At 43.1% G+C, this 20,750-nt stretch overlaps 1 protein-coding gene across 1 annotated transcript in view; it reads left to right on the top strand.

The window, feature by feature from the left end:
- Positions 1-10,090: 10,090 nt before the first annotated feature.
- AR (androgen receptor) overlaps positions 10,091-20,750 on the top strand; it is a 110,864-nt gene continuing 100,204 nt past the window's right edge. Inside the window, exon 1 of the mRNA XM_074963138.1 lies at positions 10,091-11,316. Coding sequence (XP_074819239.1) covers positions 10,091-11,316 — 1,226 coding nt within the window. The remainder of the gene's footprint in view (positions 11,317-20,750) is intronic.

Genomic DNA, 20,750 nt, shown 5'->3' with positions numbered 1-20,750 from the left:
TTCCAGTTTCTTCACTAGTTGACATCAGTTTGAGAATAGTCATTTTGGCCCTGATCCAGCCAAGCACTTAAGCATATGCTTAACTTTACGCACATGGGCATTTCTAGATTTCAATGGGACTATTCACATGTTTAAAGTTAAACACATGCTTAAGTGCTTTGCTGGATCAGATCTTTTCAGTGTTTCTGCTTCCTATGATCTGATTCTAGAGCCACTGAAGTCAATGGCAAAATGCCCATTGGTTTCAGTGATTCGGGATCAAAACAATAGACAGTTACTTAGTTCTCCCTTGGGACTTGGTCATGCTGAAGTCAATGGCAAAATTCCCGGACATCAGTGGAGCAGGATTGAGTCCTTGGGTATAAACATCAATCAGGGACCCCAAAAGGCCCTTCTTTTTTAAAGGATTTACATATGTGCAGTCAGGAAACACTAATTAAACACTAACTACCAGAAACTGGGATTTAAAAGATATTACATTCAAGTTGCCAGCATCCTCTTAAGATCCAAAACACTTCATGGCCTTTAAAGTGGGTTCAGAGTCAGGAAAAGAGCATAGTAAAATTAGCTTTTTGGGAACAGTTCTCTGTGTATTTTGGGTCATATGTACTTAACTGACAAACAAATATTTACTGCTTTCAGTGCAGCAGGGAAGCAAGTACAGCTGTGGAAACGCAAGCTGAATTCCCCTTTGCCTCATGTATTATTGACACAATTCTCAGTAATGGTGAAGGATGGTATATGAAGTTGAGGTAATATGGTTTAATTTTCACTACCTGTCTGAACTGGCAATGCTATCAGTTAGAAAAATTCTGTTTTGTATATTGAGCAAGAGGGCTATGGAATTGACTGAGGACAAAGAAATAGGAACTATCCTGATAACATTTTTGATATGCTCATTTTTCCAACCATAACCACTTTAACATAGCAGTAAATGGCAAAATCTTGTTCTTACAGCATAAGACTGGAGTCAGGAGATGTAGGTTCTACTCCCATCTCTGCCAGTGCTTTGCTATGTGATCTTTGGTGAGTCACATTACCGCTCTGTGCTTCAGTTTTCCCAGCTGAAAAAATGGTAATAATAATACTTCCCTGTCTCACAGAGCTGTTGCGAGGTTTAATTCAGTAATTTACGTAAAAATCTTTAAGGTTCTTGCATGGAAGTTTGCTATAGAAAAGCATAGAATTATGTGTGTTTGGCTGTATTTTAACGAATGAATTGAGACTGTTGGAAAATGAATTGCAAATCTGAAACATCCTTTAGTATATCTTTCCATTTTTATAATGTCATTGCTTTCTGCATTATCTCTGGAATGTGTACTTCATTCAAAATACTTTGCTCTTTAAATGTTTGAGATATGCCTTCCTGAACTATTTAGAGACTATTTTAACTTTTGATAATTTCTCTGCAACCCTGTTAATCAAACTGAATCTTTAATTGTATAAGAGGTAAGGAATTTGCGGTTTGATACCTTGTGCATGGAAATCAACAGGAATATTTCTGTTGACTTTAATGGGCTTTGAAACAGGCAATTGACCAGTTAAGGGAAAATTGTGACTTTGCTAGAAGTCACATGTATGGAGCACTGCATCCCAGGAGCAGACCAGGAACCCAACTGAGACACAATCTGCCTCCTGCTTTCTGCCCCTGTGCTCTGTGTGTGGGTGTACACTGTGTGCCAGTCAGCATGACAGTGCTATGGCTCCACCCACTTCCTGCCCCTGACTGCTCTCTCACACACACACACACTTCCTGCCCCTGACTGCTCACTCACTCCCACGCACACACACACCTGTGCGGGAAGAGGAGTAGTGGCTCTGACAATAAGGTGGCCCTTATTAAATAATGACAGAAAGAAGATGCAATATTGTTGTAAAAATGCATGAAAAGGAGATCAGAGCTGGTCAGCTTTATAAATCTGCAGATTCTTGTGAAATGAGCTTGGAGCTCCAGTCCAGTTTCTTCAGGTGACCACCATGGCAGCTAACAAAGATGGAAATTCTTGATGGCAATAGGGCTGGTTGGAAAAATCTCAAAACATTAAAAGTTTTAATGAAAAATTGCAACAAAAAAATCCACAAAATTTCAAACTAGTCAAAAAACAGCTTTGATTTAAAAATAATATTGGCACAATCTTTTTCAGAATTATTTTCCCATTTTTTGACCAGCTGGACCATTCAGTCCTTGGCCTCTGTGCTAAGACTGCCAATGGTCCAGCAAGACTGAACTATCCTGCAATGTGTAGAAACAGTTCACTGCAGGACAGGCTTGAAATATATTGGTGAGAGCATACAGGAAAGCTTGCGCTGCGTCTGCCAGTCCTATACCTGCTCTCTGGATAAACACAGGACTTTGTTCTCCGTAGCTATCAATATGATGCTTTATACCAGCTTTAAATCTACACAGAAATATGAAAAACCAATGAGCTGATCTTGATATTTTTAAGTTTCACCTTAACAATTTCAGAAGTGTATTTTAAAAAAAAGGAATCTGGGGCCAAATCCTCATTGCTTTACTCAGAAAAATGGCCTCATTCATTTTAGTAGGAATGCTGATTTCAGTTGGTAAATGTCAGTGAGTGTATACACCTTGATTTCAATAGGTGAATACACCATTAAGGGGAGAATGCTTTAGCTCCCTTCCTGCAGGATTCAGTTTAAAACAAAAACAACAATCACTGGTTTACTTCTCATCCCACTTAGGGTACGTGTGCTTCTTAGTGTGGATAGATACACATGCTAGCTCTCAAATTAGCATGCTAAAAACAGCTGTAGAGCTGTGGCGGCATAAGCCACGTCTCAAGCTAGCCACCTGAGCGCTGTCCTGCCCAACCACTTGGGTACATACTCAGGCTGCCAACCCATGCCACTGTGGCCACGCTGCTGTTTTTAGTGCACTAGCACTAGCTAGCACATCTATCTACCTGCACTTAGACCCACATCAGTGCATGCCTCCCATGCTCTATTTGTCTCGTTTGTGCAGTGAGGGCCTGCCAGACTCAAAGCCTACTGAGATCAATGGGAGTCTTTCCACTGATTTCAGTGGGCTCTGCATCATATCCTAGGGCCCCAGTCCAGTAAAGCATATAAGCAATTGACTTCAATTCACCTGCTTGAAGTTAAGCACATGTATACATGATTTGCTGTTTCAGGTTCTAAGTGAGGGGAATATGGAAACTTTGATTTTGTTCTTTTTTATGTATTTACAGCAATCATCAGTTACTGGAATCCCAAAAATTAAATCTAAAACGTGAAAAGGCAGGCAGATTTTAAGGGCTAACTGCAGTGACAAAGCTTATAATATACACACACATTTTGCAGAGGTTTTTGCATCAGTTATTTTATGGGCGAGTGTAGCACTTTAATATGAAATAGATAGGCAAAATCTGTTGTCCAGAACAGTTGGATTTCAATGAGATGTTGGAATGACATTGCAATTGTATGCAGTAATATTTATTGTCTGTGGTAAGACTGTCAAATGCAAGAAGTCTGATAATTTTCTATGGCATTTGCATTCAAGAGCCAATAACCAACCTGAATGTATTGTCTATCATCCTTTAGCCCAGACAAAATAGTTTTGGATTTTTTTATATCTATCTCCCTATGGTATTTACATAGCACACATCACTGAGGGACAGATTCTAATACCCCTGCTCTCACTGAGTAGTACCTCAATCACAAGAGGTTCCCTTGGAAGAAATGGGATTGCTTGTGGAGTGAGGTACTACTCAGTGTGAGTAAGGGTATCAGACTCTGGCCCTGTAGTATTTAGGTGCTAAGATTCCTCTACTAAATCACAGTCTACCAGGGACAAATCATATTTAAAAAGTTAACCTGGGGTGTAATTAATCTTATTTCATAGGACAAGAAAGGGTGTCCCAAATAATTTTAGTGTAGACAATAAAGCACTGTAATTTGCAATCAGTATAAATGAGGATGCAAACTGTTTGTTAGGAGGCAACACCCAGACCTATTTAACCTGGTAAATTATTGTGTAAAATCTAAATGCTGTGGGCCAGACCAGGCTCTGTAATCCACCAAGTTTCTTTAGAAGTGGGTGCTATTGTGGTTTCCCTGATCACTGGTTTAAACTATGTGTAGTCCTAAAGTGAATCTCTCCAAGTTACATATGGCAGTATTCAGGGAACAAAGAAACCACCCTGAGCTTGTAAAACTGCATCTGCAAAAGCAAGCTGAGTTCTACTCATCTAGCGATGTACGTTTACTGCAACCATCGCCACTCTATCTGTGCACCTAACAATTTTATTACAAGTGAACACAAGAAGATCTCTGTGCTTCTCTCTCTTTCCCAATCTGCAGGTTGTTATGAAAAGCCAGTGCATCTTTGATCTTGTTGTAAATGAGCAATTGTTACATTCTTCTCACTATCACTCAAAATAATAAATAGCCGTTAGAAATTATTGGGTCTATTACCCAAGGTTTTTAGAATCCACAGCAGGGGTAACTTAATTGTTTCTCCTTAGGCACTGTCGGGAATAAATCAATGGGAACACAGCAATTCCATCTGATGAAAGATTAATGCAAGCAAGCATGCTTTGTATAAAACTGAAGTTGATTAGATTTAAGCACACAAAGACATAAGAAATAGGTTTAGAACATTCCAAATGTTTACCTAGAATTTGGAACGATATTGAGTAATTAACAGCAGGTACGCAGTGGCCAGTAGCTTACCCCCACAGGGAGAAAAGGGATCAGGAAAAATGTCTCACAAGATGGCTTCAGAGGACTGCTTTAAAGTACACTATTTTAGCTAGTTTTTTATAACTAACTTTTACAAAACACATAGGTTTGTTAGAGAGACTCCTATTAAATTATTACTTTTTAAATTTTTAATAAACTATTAACAAACATTTTAAACCATTTTAATAATAAAAATACTTGTATATTAAAGGCTCTTAAATTTAAGGTTTTTGGTTTCTTAACTTTTTTAGTTTTAGTTGTTGACTTTTTTTATTTTAATTATCAGAAACTGCCAGCTAGTTTTGACCTTGCCTCTAAAAGCTGGCTTTCAAATTAATCCTATACTATGTGGTGTTCTATTTTATTAATTCATGGTGGCTGAATGCATATAATATGGTTGTAATTAGTTTGATCACATTCTGGGGTACATATACCCCTGAAATCCAGGGCAACAATTCATACTGGCTGATACATGGGGAAAGGTATCTCTCTCTTTCCCTTGCTATTGGCAGTTCCTCCTAGCTGTTGAACACACTTGCTCTCTAGAGCTCCCTCTAGAGGTTGGAAGGAACCACCACTAGTTACAAACCAATTAAAAGTAGCCACTTATAGCAACGGTAACAAATACCAAAATACTGTATTACTTACTTTACAAGGGTTCAAAGTGGTGGAAGAAGGGGATAAGAGCTATAAAGCTTTCAACCCAAAGGGTCTGTTCTTGTCCCTATTGAAGACAATGGCAAATGCCCCTATTGACATTACTGATTCAGGATCCAGCCATAGGAGAATAGGAAGGATGGGTTTATTTGATAGCTAGAGTGGAATAAAATAGAAGAGATTTCCCTGACAAAGTAATTAACAAGAAACAAAGGTTCAGGTCTTAGATATCCCAGCATCAATAATACATCTGTCTCAAAGGCAGCCACATCTCCAGACCCTGCAGCAATTTTAGTTAAATATTTCATTTCTATTCTAGTATTGACTTTTGTTAAATTGCAAGAATTTAAAGAGTTGGCTGTTAATCTGAAACTTGATAATTGATAGAGGGAAGTAATCTTGCATAGCTCTGCCCAATTAAAATGCCATTAAAAACAAAACACAACAAAAGCAATACCCTTGGGAAGTAGAGAGCAACGAATTAGATTTGTATATAATAGGTGTTAAGAGTTAAAAATATTGTTACTATGAATACTGTCATGTTTTGTTTGCTCTAAAATAGTTAAAACTTCTCATTTTGTTGTAAACACATTACTGCCCGCCACAAATGTAAAAAAATCAAGAGTCAAGCCCCCGAAACTCAAGAGGATGGTTTTAAAATTGTTAATAATAGTTTCGGATTCTTGCAATTTGCCTTCTACTTTTCAGTATTTAGGATTCACTGGGGAGACATTTTTCAAGCTTTTCTTTGCAACTATGAAGGCTAGAAACGTGTTTTGTAATAAAAGCTGAGCTTCTCATATATTCAAGTGATTCTAGCAACTGTAGCTTCAAAAATACCATTTATCATGAGACTTCACCATAAACGACATTGTTGTTGATCATCTAGTATATTAATGGGAAAGGGAATTACATTTATTTTTCTTTTTTAACCTAACAGTGCTTTTTAACTTTTTACAAACTTTTCCCTTTTTTCCCCTTCAGTATTCCTGCCTTCCTCGCCAGTCTCCCCCCTGCTCAGCTGGTGGCTGCTCTTTGGAGCTAGTGAAGTTTTCAAGCTGCGTATCCCTCAGCACTTTGGGCATAGACGAACAGGAGCTGGAGGGCAGAATGGCCGAGTTTCAAAATCCACCGGAGAAATGGTGAGATAGATGAGAAGACATTTATATTTAAAGGACAGCAGCAACAACCCACGCTACAGAGAGGGGCGGATCCAAAATGGGAGTTGTCCAGATGTGATCAGTGTAGAAAAGACTGGAGGTCCGGGGGGGGGGGGAGAGGGGGGAGCGCAATGATATAATGAAAAGAAAATCAATAAAAACAAGGAGCAATCACACGTCCGAGCCCTATTGCATCACCCGATGAAAGTAACAGAAGGCACAACATTATTTCCCTCCTCGCCCTTCCCCAAGTATTTATGTTTGATGCGTCCCTTAAACCAATGTGTTGTATCATCCCTGGTGTCTGAACAGAATGCAGGCTAGGGAAACGCTGGGGGAAAGATTCTAATTCCCTTCCGCACGCTACACAACGCCTTCCTCCCCAGGTAACCCCAGGGACTTCACTGCAACCCGGGGAGTAAGGAGCTACTCCGTACATGGATACCAGAACCTGGCCTTTGAGAGGGAAATCTGACACGTGGACAACTGCCGACTTTCTGATCCAAGTGTACAAAAGCAGGGCAGTAAAAGCATGCATTTAAGCCAGTGGTGGGCAGCCTGCGGCCCGCATGTGGCCTGTCAGAGTAATCCGCTGGCCGGGGTCGTGTAGTAAACTGCTCCGTGTAGGAATGTGCTACTGGTAGCAGTTACTGATACGTTAGATTGTAAGAAACTGCTATTGTAGCACACAGCGACCTGAGGACGCTACACCGGCCGCTGGACAGTTTATTGACATTGACCGGCCGCAGGCACGGCGGCCCGCAGCTCCCGGTGGCCGCAGTGCCGCGCTCCGGCCACGGGAAGCGGCTGCCAGCATGTCCCTGCACGTATGTTGTAGAGACACTGAGGGCGCATAAAGGACATCGCCAACTTTTATGTGGATCTATTTTATGGTTATCCTCTCTTGCTTGTAAATATGCTTTTAAAAGTCTGAACGTGATTCTTCCCTGACCGATTCTCTCTCTCTCTCTCTCTCTCCCCCCCACCCCCCCATTTGGCATGTATTGTTATTTGTTACTCCGCTCCCTTTGTCTCTGAAGGAGTTGAAATTAACACGACCCTTTTTGCGTAGCTTCACTGAACACCTTTCAATTACCGTGTCATCAGCGATAGGCACGACGTTGGGCATGGTGCTTACAAGGAAACGGCATGGTGCTTACTCCTGACCTGAAACCAGAGGCTCAAACATTCGTTTTTCGTGCGACCCACACAAATGGTGGTTATTGTGTTGTGTGTGCGTAGGGTGGGGGGGTCATGTACAGACTAGTGGATTATAAAAGACATGCTTATTGTCTGGACCGAAGTGTCTCTTCAATTTTCAGATGATGCCAAGACTGTGAAGAAGGGACAGAAGCAAACTCCTTTGCTACACGAAATCTGTATGATACTTAATTTTCTTAGCCGTAAATCGAAACGTGTGTAGATTCACTGGGTAGAAGGGCAACTTAATTATTACGGCTGGTGGGAAAATTTCAATTAAAACAAATCTTCAGTGAAAAACGAAAATGAGGATTTTCATGAACATGCCCTCCCCTCGCCCCCCCCCCCATGCCACTTTCCATCTAGCTCAGCTAATTATTACCTTAAGGGGTGGGTCACGCAGATGACAGAAAAGGAGCTAATCCACTGTGGGTACGCGAAATGTATCACGATGAGGCTTTGCTGCAGACTGGCGCTTGCACCCCATTTACATGCTTGTTGTTCTTCCCCATGCCCTGGAAATAAGGCCTCTTCTCCTTCTTAAACATTTCCTGATACACTGCTGACAGGAGAATGCATTTGTCTACACGCCAGGAAGCTGCATTTATGTTTTACATGTAATTGTGCATGATTACAGGACGAACCAATATAATGTAGACGCAAATCTCTGAGGCGATGTAAATGTAGGGCCATCTGTATAGGTATCTATATACGTGTGCACACGCACAAATGTACTGTAATTGTATGCACCTTTCTACCCAGCATACGCGCTCCATTTGTTCTAAATTGCACAGCCCTATTATATACATTACATTAATGATTGTTCATAGGTATTGCGCATGTGGTTTAGTATGCGCCATGCATTTATGCTGTGTGAGTGCATGACTGTGTGTATTTGCACATGACATGTGTGTGCTTTGGTGTATGCGTATGCAATGAGCGCGCCCTGTGTATGAATGGTTGTGTATGACTGAACAATTTATGCAGGCACGTGTACTTTTGTGTGTGTGTGTATATGCACAATGCAAGAGTCCTCCCGGTAAAAGCGAGCCTCAGTACATATATGTACGTGGCGTACTTAGGCACCAGCATGGTAAAGTACCGCTGAGTGATCAGTGTGAAATACCTTGGTGGATTTTATTACGAGCCTCTTCTGACTGACGCCCCTCCTGCTTCTCTTCAGCCCGGAGCTCTCTGCCAGTTCCGCTCCCCACCCGCCGGCTCTGCTGGCTGAGGAGCCAGACAGAGAGCAACAGGACGGATTCGAGTGAGCGAAAGTCCCAGCTCCAGTCCGGCGCGCAGCACTCGCCGCTGATCGCTCGGGCTCCGCGGGGCACACACAGCTCCCCCCACAGCCCCGGGAAAAGGCTCGGTTGGGGGCCGCGCGCGCCGGCGGGGCGGAGCAGCAGCTCAGCTACTGGGCGAAGAGAAACCAGCCCGAGTTGCAGCAAAGAGCCCCGGGAGCCATCTGCTGCGCGCAGAGTCTGCTGCGAGGGATTGCTCGGGGGACGCGCTTTCCCTTTCCCCCAGCACTTGTTGCTGTTTCACCCGAGACCTAGCTCTGCGGCAGCCCTTTGAAGCCCGGACGATTTGGGCTCTGGGGTGGTAACAACCTCTCCGAATTTGCTGTCGTCCCGCACCCCTCCCCCCCGCGGCCCCCAGCTGCATCCCTCCCCGCCGCCGATCCTGGTGCAGCGTCGCTGGGACGCCGTGTAAATATTTTTGCAGCCGTGAAACGGTTTGTAGGCTGTGATCCCGCTAAGCGCTAAGCGGCGCCCGCAGACTTTGGTGGAAGGGGGTCAAGGGCCGTTCGGGACTGGAGCTGAGGCTGTGGCCTTTGTGTGTGTGTGTGTGTGTGTGTGTGTGTTTGGTCGCTATTGTCTTTAACGTCGGGTCACCCGGCTGCTCGGCCGCTTCCCTCCCCTTGGCTGCGAGGAGAGACGTCAACTGCGGCCACAGCAGCGTTTTGTAAAAAGGCGCCGCGCTCCTCCCTCCTAAAAGTTACCGGATTAATTATTGCAAAGCCCCGGGACCTGCTTTGCGACGTGGGCCGGTCTCCCCCTCCCCCCACTCTCCTGCCTCTCTCCAGGTCACAGATCAAAAGAGTAAAGAACAGCCACCAGCTCCAGCAGTCGGGAGGGTCCTATCCCGGCGGCACCTGCTAGTGCCAGGGTTTCCCTCCCCACCCCCAACTCGCGTGTGGTGCCTGCAGTGAGCAGGAGAGGATGGGATTCGCTGGCCAAAGCCGGTGCTAGACCCGAGCCAGTGAGCGGCACGAGAGGGGACAGGACCGCACAAGGCTCGTTCTCCGCCCGCCTCTTGCACTCGACCCCAGCCCTCCCGGCCGACTGCCCCGCGGGCTCCCTCCAGGGATGGAGGTGCAAATCGGGCTTGGCAGCGTGTATGCGCGGCCGGCGGGCAAGACGTTCCGGGGAGCGTTTCAGAGCCTGTTCCAGAGCGTCCGCGAGGTGTTCCAGAGCCCGGGCGCCGGCCCGCCGGGAGAGGAGCCGGGCGCCAGCCCCCAGCCTTCCTCCTCCGCCCAGTGCCAACCCGGTGCCCGCCTGCAGCAACAAAGCCCCCGGCAGCAGCAACCGGACTCCCCCGCGTACCTGGCTCTGGAGGAGCATCCCCAGGGCCAGTGCGCCCCGGCGGTCAAGAGGCTGCAGCCTGAGGACGGGGGCCCCGCTGTCACCCCCTCCGCGGCTCTGTCCCTGGTGGGCTCCGCTTTCCAGAGCTGTTCCGGGGACCTCAAGGACATCCTGGGCGAAGCGGGCGCCCTGCAGCTCCTGCAGCCGGAGGCCCAGGCCAGGGGCAGCCGCGGCGAGGTGGCTGCGGCCAAGGAGGACTTTCTGGGGGACAGCGCCAAGGAGCTGTGCAAAGCCGTGTCCGCCTCCATGGGTTTGGGGGTAGAGGCGCTGGAGACGCCCGGCGAGCTCCTGCCCCGGGAGGACTGCATGTTCGCCCTGCCCGGCGGGCACTCCCGGGTCGCAGCGGGCTCCCAGCTCGGGGACTGCAAGAACCCGGCGGGGGCTGCGCTCCTGGAAGAGCCGGGCACGAGCCCGGCCTCCTTCAAAGGGCACTCGGCCGCGGGCAGCGGCCCCGGGCCAGGCGAGAACGTGCTGGCCATAGACGTGCCCCACAGCCTGTCCCTGTACAAGGGCTCCCCTGGCCTGGAGGAGCCCGCTGCTTTCCAGGGTCGCGATTACTACAACTTCCAGCTGGCGCTCGCCCCCCATGCCCGCATCAAGCTGGAGAAGCCCCTGGACTACGGGCCCGGCAACGCCTGGGCTGCCCAGTGCAGGTACGGGGGGGACATGGCCAGCCTGCCGCCCCATTGCCCTGCCTCGGCCCCAGCCTGGCACTCGTTTTTCGCAGAGGAGGGGCAGCTCTACGGCCCATGTGCAGAGGCGGCTGCTGGCCCTTTTGGCTGCGGGCGAAGCCAGGGGCCACCTGGGCAAGAAGTAAGCGACTTCCCATCCGACGTGTGGTACCCAGGAGGGATGGTGGGCAGGATGTCCTACTCTGCTGCCTCCGGTTGCATCAAGAGCGAACTCACCCCTTGGATGGAGGGCTATGCCGGGACCTTTGGGGAAATGCGGTAAGTACCCACCGGCACGTACAGACGAAGACCCCCTGCCCTGTCAGTATCTTCCCGGAAAAGTCAATCCAGCAAAACCACTTTGTGCATCGGAAACCAGTACTAGACACCCGTGAATATAGGTTACCGTGACAGCTGCGAGCAGACTGTCCCAAAAGGCACTGCTAGGGGAATGGACAGCATGCAGGTGCATATAATATACTAGCTGCCCTGGCTATTTAAGCAAAAAGTTACTTATAAAAGTTAGTGGACATTTTTCTCCCTGCATTTGTGAAGTGCTGATTCCCTCTAAAAAGCCCAGACCAAGTTCTTAGGAGAGAGGGCTACCGCTGTTCAGTCTGAGTTATGAAGTGGATTCAGATAATCGAGCATAAAGTACATGGAAGGGGTTTGCTCATTAAAAGGTGATGGTTGGCATTGAGTGCTTACTCTAGATCATAACTCATAATCTCAGTACATAATTTGATTTGGCTGCCTACATGGAGTAACAGTTTTGTGGGTTTGTTTTTGTTTTATCCTGATTAATATTATAGCAGTGCTCCTTGTGACTCAGAGATTATGCCTGCATTGCTGTTCTAAAAATCAGGACACGGTAAGATGATATAACCATCCACACTTCTTTTATTACTTACCTTTAAATTAGTTATGTATCTGCACTAACAGGCTGGTACTCAGGTCAGTACATTTTTAGTATAGACCCCATTGAATGTCAGATTTTAAAAAAATCTCTGAGCACTAGTCTTCTTTGTGAGTAGAACCGTAGACTGATCACAGCACTGGAAGAAATTAAACTAAGTGAATTTGCTCTTATAATAATACTTTCTTCAGATTTAAAGTCTGTGTCTTTAATGTAGTTACAGGAGCAATTACTAAGATTGCATGCGAGAGTACTCTGTATCCTCTTCAAACAAACAAAAGAAATCTGAAGGCAGTTTTAATATATTTTACAAGAAGGAATTCACTGAGAGTAGTTCCCCATGGTCCTGTCACTAGATCCCTTAAATCTAGCCCAAAGTAGGAAGTAAACCACTCTGCCTGAAGTAGGTAAAAATAACATTGAAGCCATGGGCACCTCAATGCATTGTTAGTCATGGCAAAAAATGTCCGTACCTGATGCTATCAGTACAATTAGGGATATAAATCTATGGTGCCTGGAAGGCTGAGGGACTAATAATGGGCTATGCTGCATTTTTACATCTCAGTGGCCAGTTCAAATCTAACTCTGGTCACACACTTAGTGTTTGATACAATGTGTAAAAGGACAGGTTTCAGAGTAGCAGCCGTGTTAGTCTGTATCCGCAAAAAGAAAAGGAGTACTTGTGGCACCTTAGAGACTAACAGCAGCAGCGATTGTGAGCACTACATATATTGAAATGTTTTAAATGAAGAATAAGGATGTGACAAAAATGGGGAAAAGCAAGGGAATGTTAAAGTGAGTCTGACTTGCACAGATAGTGCCAATGGGGTGAGAGTTAAGTGCAGAGTATTCTTTGGTACTGTGGTGAAGACCCCACCGAAGTCAGTGGAAAGTAATTGGAGGTGAATGAGGGCATTAAATTATTACTTGTCATAACTTTTGTCAGTTGATGGCATGACTTTGAAGTCATGGGGCCCAGTCCTGCTGACTTCTTACTCAACGTGCGTTGTCCTTGCTCACAATATAACCACACATGGCACGTGAATAAAGAATAGTCGCATGAAGGTATACAGCATTGGGCCAGGGTTTTTTTAAATGTAATTACTTCAGGTAATATTTCTCAGAACCATATAGTACGTGTAATTATTTAAATTGCATCTGACCGTGAATGACACTGACGGGACTTATATGCCACTTTGTGTTCAGTTTTAATTTAACTGTGTTTAAGTGGAGAGGAATGAGGCTTCTGTGTGGCGCTGCTAATATTGTACAGTTCAATCCTGCCAAAGTTATTTGTCATCTAGATGAGATTCTCTATTACCGTTAACAACTTACTGCCTATTGATTGTAGTGTGCAGTTGCCTTTAATTTACTTCTAGATAGGAACAGATAACAGATGAATGGACAATCATTGTTGTGACAGAGGCTGTGATTTATACATCAGTTTCTTAGACAATAGCCCGAGTGATGGCAGAGAGTCACAGGAGCTACAGCGGTTTTGTATCAAAGTTCTTTCCCTCAGTTCCCTCCAGTGAGCAAGTCCCTCTGTAATGATCACACTTGGCACTTTTACAGCACTTTACATTTCCAAAGCAAGGTTCGATCATTAGCTAACGAGGCTCACAACTTGCCTGGTATTGCACAGAGTGTGTAGGATGGATTGCACAGGGAGCCTCTTCCCTCACCCTGAGGTCAAGGCAAGATATTCTCCTGGCACTCTCTTTGGTGCTAGGTGAGGGACTCAGCTAATGTGCCCACTTGTGTTCTGCAGCCTCAAGGAGAAGTAGTCATCCATTCTGGGGACATGGGTAGAGCCCCAGATCCTCCTACATTCATGCTGTGGTCAACAGCAGATGCTGAGGTGGGCTGAGTCTTCCTAAAGGAGTAGTAATAGGTGTTTTGGAATGCTTTGCTATCAGCCCTCTTCCCCTGAGCTATCCTACCTTGTGCCATCAAGCTGGACCTTCATCCATTCACTCCACGTTACTGGTCTCCTTCTCTCTTCTTGTCCCCAGTTCTCTTTCGAATTTGTGTCTTCACTTTTACATTTTGAATCTTTTTTTATTCTGCTCCTTTTTTGCATACATGACGTTAAAACATCAGCACATTTCCCCCTTTGCTTCTTAGCAGGTTATAGTTTTATTTTTGTTATATCATGTCTGTGTCATGCTTTTCAATTTATTTTATTTTTGATACCAAAATAGATTATTTCAGCTCTAAACCATCTGGGAGGGCTCGGGATGGCTTAAGAGATGGCTGATGGGACGCAGGGTCTTTCTCCTGTGTATCACTGTGTCATTGTTTTGAATCTAGCACACTGAATGGCACCTTCTGATGGCTGCTCAGTCACTTCTGTGAAGTGTGTTGGTTCCTGTGATGCTGGGATGCCCACCTATAAAAACCACCATCACCATTTGCCCCCCTTGTTGGCTATCTCTGGGGACAGGGCAAGGGGTGGGTGGTTAATAGAGGTGAACTATTGTACTTATTCTGAAGGGTTGGTCCCTCTAGCTTGAGATTAAGGCTGCCTGTGCTGTATCACTTACCATAAACAAGAGTATTTCAGTTTGCTGGACTCACAGTAGTACATTAAATTCACTTAAACATTAAAAAGGCAAAACAAAAAGTATTAATCCATTTGGATTGCTCTTGAGGCTTTTCACATGCCGCTTGTCATTGCTCCAGCATCATTTACTTATAAACGGTAAATTCATCTAAGCCTTTGTTATTCTGTGGATTAATAGCTTTTTCTCATAGTGATGTTTCATTTACTGAGGAATTGTTTACAGTATTTGAGGTGACAATGGAGGTTTTCTAAATTAAGAAACGGATCGCTAGAAAAAATATTAATAGGACAGAAAGTTCACAAACCAAAAGACATGACTTGAAAATTAGAAACTAAGAATAAGTAAGGGACTTGAGCAGATTTATTTCACACAAAAATAACAAATTCCTGGAATTAATCACTATTCAGGTGACGGAAGCAAAGACTTTAAGTAAATTGAAGGGATAATTGACTTAGAAACATCTACTTGTGCATATAGCTAGTCTTTGTAACGACATTTCCTATCACTATCACTCCGCTCCTTTTTCTCATCCTGTCCATTTGTTTGTGAGGTACACCCACTTGTCATATCCTCTTTTAAATTAAATTGCAATCTGTTCTGGGCAGAGACTCTTTTACTAATATAGCATCTAGCATAATGGCACTGTAATCTTACGTGGAGCCTGTGGGTGCTGTTGTAATACAAATGGTAAATAATTATTATAATAATAATTGTTACGGGTGGAGGAGATTTAGGTAGTTGGTAATAAAATCAGAAAGGTGTTAGTAAGATCAACCAAAAAAGAGGCAAGCATATTGAGCCAGATGGTTTTTCCGTGTTCCTAAACTCTTTTACGTTAACAGTAATCAGTATTCCACTCTGTGCGCGTATGAGACTGTGAAGGAAGGTTATTTTAGAATTCAAGGAGCCCAATCCTGCACCTGCTCAGTAGCAACATTCTTATCAACTTTCATGGGAACACGATTGACCCCCCTGTTTTTCTACTATGACCTTTCTGCTCAAGCAAATGGTAATATTATGTAAATATTTCTTTTGAAGAGAAGTGGCGCATGGAAGAATGCTGTTTCTGAAACCTGCCATTCTGGCCAGCTTTCTCATATGCTCTCAAAGTCCACAGTTATTAAAAGAGATTTAGTGTACAGTGGATTCCAGGTAAGTGTGGAAATCACTGATGTGCTAAACCCTGTCTCTAGTTACAGAAAAAAAAAATCCCTCCTCACCACCTTTTTTAACCTTTTTTGTTTTGTTTTGTTTTATTTTTTTTAAAAAAACGTTGCGGCAGATTCTGCCCTCATCTGTACCTGGACAACCGCAGCATATTTGTCCCTGTAAGAAAGCAGGCTGTCATTTTGCAGCACTGTCAAAGTATCTGGTTTATTTGATTACACTTCGGGGGACAGATCCAGAGGTCCTTGAGTAGTGTTTTTTTAGGCAGGAGACCACTGACTTCAAAGACAGTTGTTGCTTGAGAAAAAAAATGCAGTTTTTAAGGTGCTTGGAATTCAGCCCTTAATTATCACTTTCCATCTCCTTTCAGAATACTGAAGTGGTTTCAGTGATGTCTGACTGATTATTTGGTAATAAATCTGAGCTCTTGGTCGCTTCCATAGTTTTAAAAATACAGTATTGCATGTTTGCAAAATTGTCCCAAACACTTCTGAAGGTTGAGCCTGGGGTTCTCTTTTCCCCAGGCCACTAGTGACCAATGAGCTTAATGGTCCCAGCCTCATTCACAGGGGAGTGTATGCACTTTTTCATGTCAGAGAACCAGTTTTGTGCCACTGTCAGCTTCTGCTTAGGAAAGTCTAAGGTCTTAAATAACAGGGGATACTTATCAGGAATTAAAACACTAGAATAGCTTTTGGATAGGACGAAGCTTGCCCAGGGCCTACCTGCATTATCCCTGGCTCTGGCAAGTGCTTGCAAACTATCGCTTCAGTGAGCACTAAATAGATTTTTGTTTGTTTGTTTGTTTGTTATTTAGCGGAGGAGATTGGGAGGCCAGTGAAAAGTCATTATTGATAATGATGGTTCCTGGGATTTGCTTTGCTAATGATGGTAATTGAGTTCTGTAGGGTCTGTTATTTTCTGCCAATAGTTTTCTTCTCTAAAAAATGTAACAAAAGATAGCTGAACAAATCATTTTATGGCATAATAGGCCAGTGGGTACCAAAGGACAACTTTTGGTAGTTTATATATTGATTAGATCAGATCAGAATAATCCCTGCTGTAATTCATGTGTTATCCTCAGTAGAGTTATTCCATGGATGAATTTGGCCCATTTTCAAGTAGAATAATACTTGGACAGATTTTTGTTTTGTCTCTAGCACTTTGAGCCCAATCCAAAGCCCGTTTAAGTTACTGGAAGAACTCACATTGACTTCAGTGGGCATTGGATCAGGCCCTTAGTTCAGAGCTTGTAGCGCTTCAGTGTTCACAACACTATGTTCAGGTCTTCTGCAGTCAAACCTTATGTCCTGAGCTGCCTGACTAATATTTTCTTCGCCCCTGCAAAAGTACAGCAGTCCAAAACCGGCTAAGACACTGATACCTTCTGGAGCCCCGGGCAAGACCCTTCCCTACCTACTGCCTGAGGCATTGTGTTTGCAAACCAATGAAATGCAAAAAAGGAAAAATCACCAGCCTTGCTATGGGGTTGATGCTGGCCCTGAACTGAGTTTTCCTTACCACGTAGTAATAATTAGAAAGGGGCTTTCATGTGTTCTCCACTAATAGCCAGGAAAATATTTTTTTAAGCACAGGGTGGATGGAGTAGATCACAGTCCTGTTGTATATTTAAAGAACTGTTCAGTCGTTTTACGTGTGAACTGGTATGTCGCTGGCCAGACACTCATCTATCAGGGATGAGTTAATGAATTATGAAATCAATCTGGTCACCATGTAAGGTAGGAAACTAAACCAGGTGACACTTTAAAGGTCTCATTTAAACTTGCTCTTAGGATAAATTTTAGCCATAACTCATCATGATCTGGAGCCTGCCTGGTAGGCTCTTGCTGTTGTACTCAGGGCTGGTAGTGAGACTGCCTATTCCCATGTCTGGTCTCTCAGAGCTGGTGTTTGATGGGTTAGAGTGGATGATGCAGAGATGGTTGTTTACTTAGTTCCCTGCTGGGTTGGTTGATTTGGGTTATTTGTGTTTTGTGTGTTTCTTTTATTCTGTGTTTTGGATGTGTTGATTTTGTTTTGTTCTCACTGTTAATTTAGATTGGTGTGTGCTTTTTAACATTTGGTCTCCTAAATTCAGCTGACAGCAGTTATAAAGCAGCAGCAGGTTTCCCGCTGCCACTATTTAAGGATGGCTCATGTGATTTATAGCAGGCATACAGATAAAATTTCAATTCAGGCATCTAGCCTCCAGATTGCACAAGCGCTCTGGTGCTCAGTACCTTGCAGGAGACACTCAGAAATTGCATGTTGGTGTTGCTATGTTGCGGCAGCAGCAGGGCCCATAAAATTAATAACGTAAATCATTTGATTCCTCTTCTATTTATGAACTGGTTGATGATTTTCAGAGAAGGCTGGTGTTGGAATTAAGTAGACTGTCATTGTGCTGGGAGTATTCACATTTGTAGGTTTTTTCCTCTGCTATTTAAAAGGCTCTCATGTCTGTAGTGATGAGTGAAGGAAAAGTATTTGCTTCCAGTGTTTATTATTGTCCACCTCCCCCCACCATATGATTTTTTTGGTTGTGTGATTTCAGTTGTTACTATGGTAAATATCATTTACCATGAAATGATAAATATTTCTTTCTGTCTTTGTTTCCATGTAGTACTTCTGAATTTGCTAGTATGTAAATCTACAGTTAGGGAGGGTAGATGCATCAGGGTATAAACCAGTGTGATGTAGAGCTTTGTTCATTCAAAGATTTAGAACCTCCTTGCCTGCTGTGCTTAGTATCCCGTGGTGTAATTAAAAACAAAACATCTCTTTGCTCTCAGTCACCCTTTGAATTTCTGAGATCTGACACCTGCAAGAAATTTATTCTAAACATTCATACCTGACATGTAAAATGGACAAGTTGTTTTGAGTTTCCTCTCAAACCCAGGATGTAACAAAAGGGTAATCTGTACACAACACATTTAGTATAGAAGACAGTGGCTGGGAATTCACAAAGACATCAGAGAAATAATGTATAATAGCACTTAAGAACTCTGATCCATTTTAGCTACAGTAGCACTGAGTATGAGAATTCTGTCTTGTATTAGCTGGTATCTTTATATAGATAATAGTAAACAAATAGGTTGTGACAGCTATTCCCAACCTGTACAGTTTTACTTCTTTTCATGATCTGTGCTTATGGTATTCATAAGGTGTTCCTCTACTACAAAACTAAGGACTGCACTTCATGTTGCACAGCTCAGCTAGTCTTTGCCTTGTCATAAACCTTCCGTTTGCATATTATTGGAACCTCCAACAAGAGTGGGAGGTATTAAGCATAGACAATTAGAAAATATGCAAAGGATTTGTTGCTTTTGTTTGAAGGTTAGAGAGTCCCTAGTGTTCTCTCTTAAAATGGTTGGGGGGGGGGGGGAGGGAGGCGGGAACAATGAAAGAGTGGGAGATATATCACGAAAGATACATTTTAAATAAAGTCAAATTCTGTTTTGTAACAGAGAAGAAGGAAATTGTAACTTTGTATATTGGTAGACTTCAAATGAAAAGATATTTTAATGACAGGTATGTGTTTTCATACAACGCCAGTGAGCTAACACCTTCTTGGGATTGTGACACCAACTCAGCAAAGGCAAAGTGAACAATAATCAGCTCCACTTAAACTGGCCTTTTGGGCTCACTTTACAATCACACAGGAGGCATGTTATCCATGAAAGTAACTCTGACACCACTGAAGAGGGGAGGATCTAAGAGGACTGCCATATTACCTGATAAAGAGAATAGGGGTCAGTTCAAGATGTTGATGTCTCCATGTAACCAGTTGTTACAGATGTTGATGTTGATGTTTCCAGTGTTATAGGATAATAGATAATAGCAAGGGGAGCGAGAGCAACTCATAGCAGCAGAGAGAAATGCTGAGATGTTTATGGATTCTTTTACACACAAACGGAGAAGAGAACATACCCACAATATCTGAAGTTTTTATTTCAAGATTTATATTTGGCAGTGGTTACTGTGATAATGGCAGAAAGAATGGGAAGTCTTTGCTTCTGCCTTACTTCTTAATTGCTTTGTGGTAAATCTGGGAGAATGATAATGATTTACAACCAGTGCTTCACTGTGAGTTGCACCAGAAATTGAAACTGGTTAGTTCAGGTGAGTGCAGTAGTAAAAACTAGAGCTGGTTGGAACTGAATTCCTGTTCTGCAGAAAATTCTGAAATTTTGAAAAAAATATTGTTCCAAATCACAATGAAAAACTTTTGAAATTTTGAAACTTCCTGCAGAACATGATTCCAAATTTCGTTTAAAAAATTAAACACATTTTTGTCAACCTAACTGAAATCTTTTGTTTTGATGAGGTCAAAATAATTTCATTTTGATAAATTTTAAATGAAGCATTTCAACCTTATCAACTCAAGTTTTATGTTATGTTATATAATAAATTTATAATATAATATAAAAGTCAACATGAGATAATATAGTCAAAGCATTTTGACTTTTATAGTATACATGATATTATATAATAAAATGTATATCAATTTTTTATTTCTAGTTTCTTTTTTCTTTTCTTTTATAAATTGGTACGGTACTTGGTTTTGAAATTGGCATTCTAATTGGTAAGTGTTATTCTAGTTGGTAATTGCTATTTTCATTGGTTTGGTAATTGGTACTTGGTGTGCTCATTGGTAATTGCTACTCTGGTCATGTGTAAATTATTTTATAATTGGTAAATGGTCTGGTAATTAATAGTTTCCTATTGTAATTTATATAATAAAAGTATAAAATAAAATAAAAAGTTTTTTGGACGCTGTTGAATCAGTATTTTCTGATGGCAAACTGTTCCATTGTAAAATGATCATTCCACTTCAGTGAAAACTATTTGTTCCTTAGAGCCATTCTGATAGCTCCCAAGGAACTGTACAGTAGATGCATGACTCTGACCAATCAAACATAGTTAAATTCACCTCTGTGCTGACATTCCACACAAGAGCTATGGGCTTAAATGGCAATTACGTGATGTATACTCCCCCAAAACATCCACAAAGCCACCTCATTGTCCTTCATATCCCTCCTTAAACTTCTCCCTTGCCATGA

This window comes from Natator depressus, chromosome 9 (assembly GCF_965152275.1).
Source record: "Natator depressus isolate rNatDep1 chromosome 9, rNatDep2.hap1, whole genome shotgun sequence".
NCBI classification, from domain to species: Eukaryota; Metazoa; Chordata; order Testudines; family Cheloniidae; genus Natator; species Natator depressus.
This window is presented reverse-complemented; position numbering and strand designations above follow the sequence as displayed.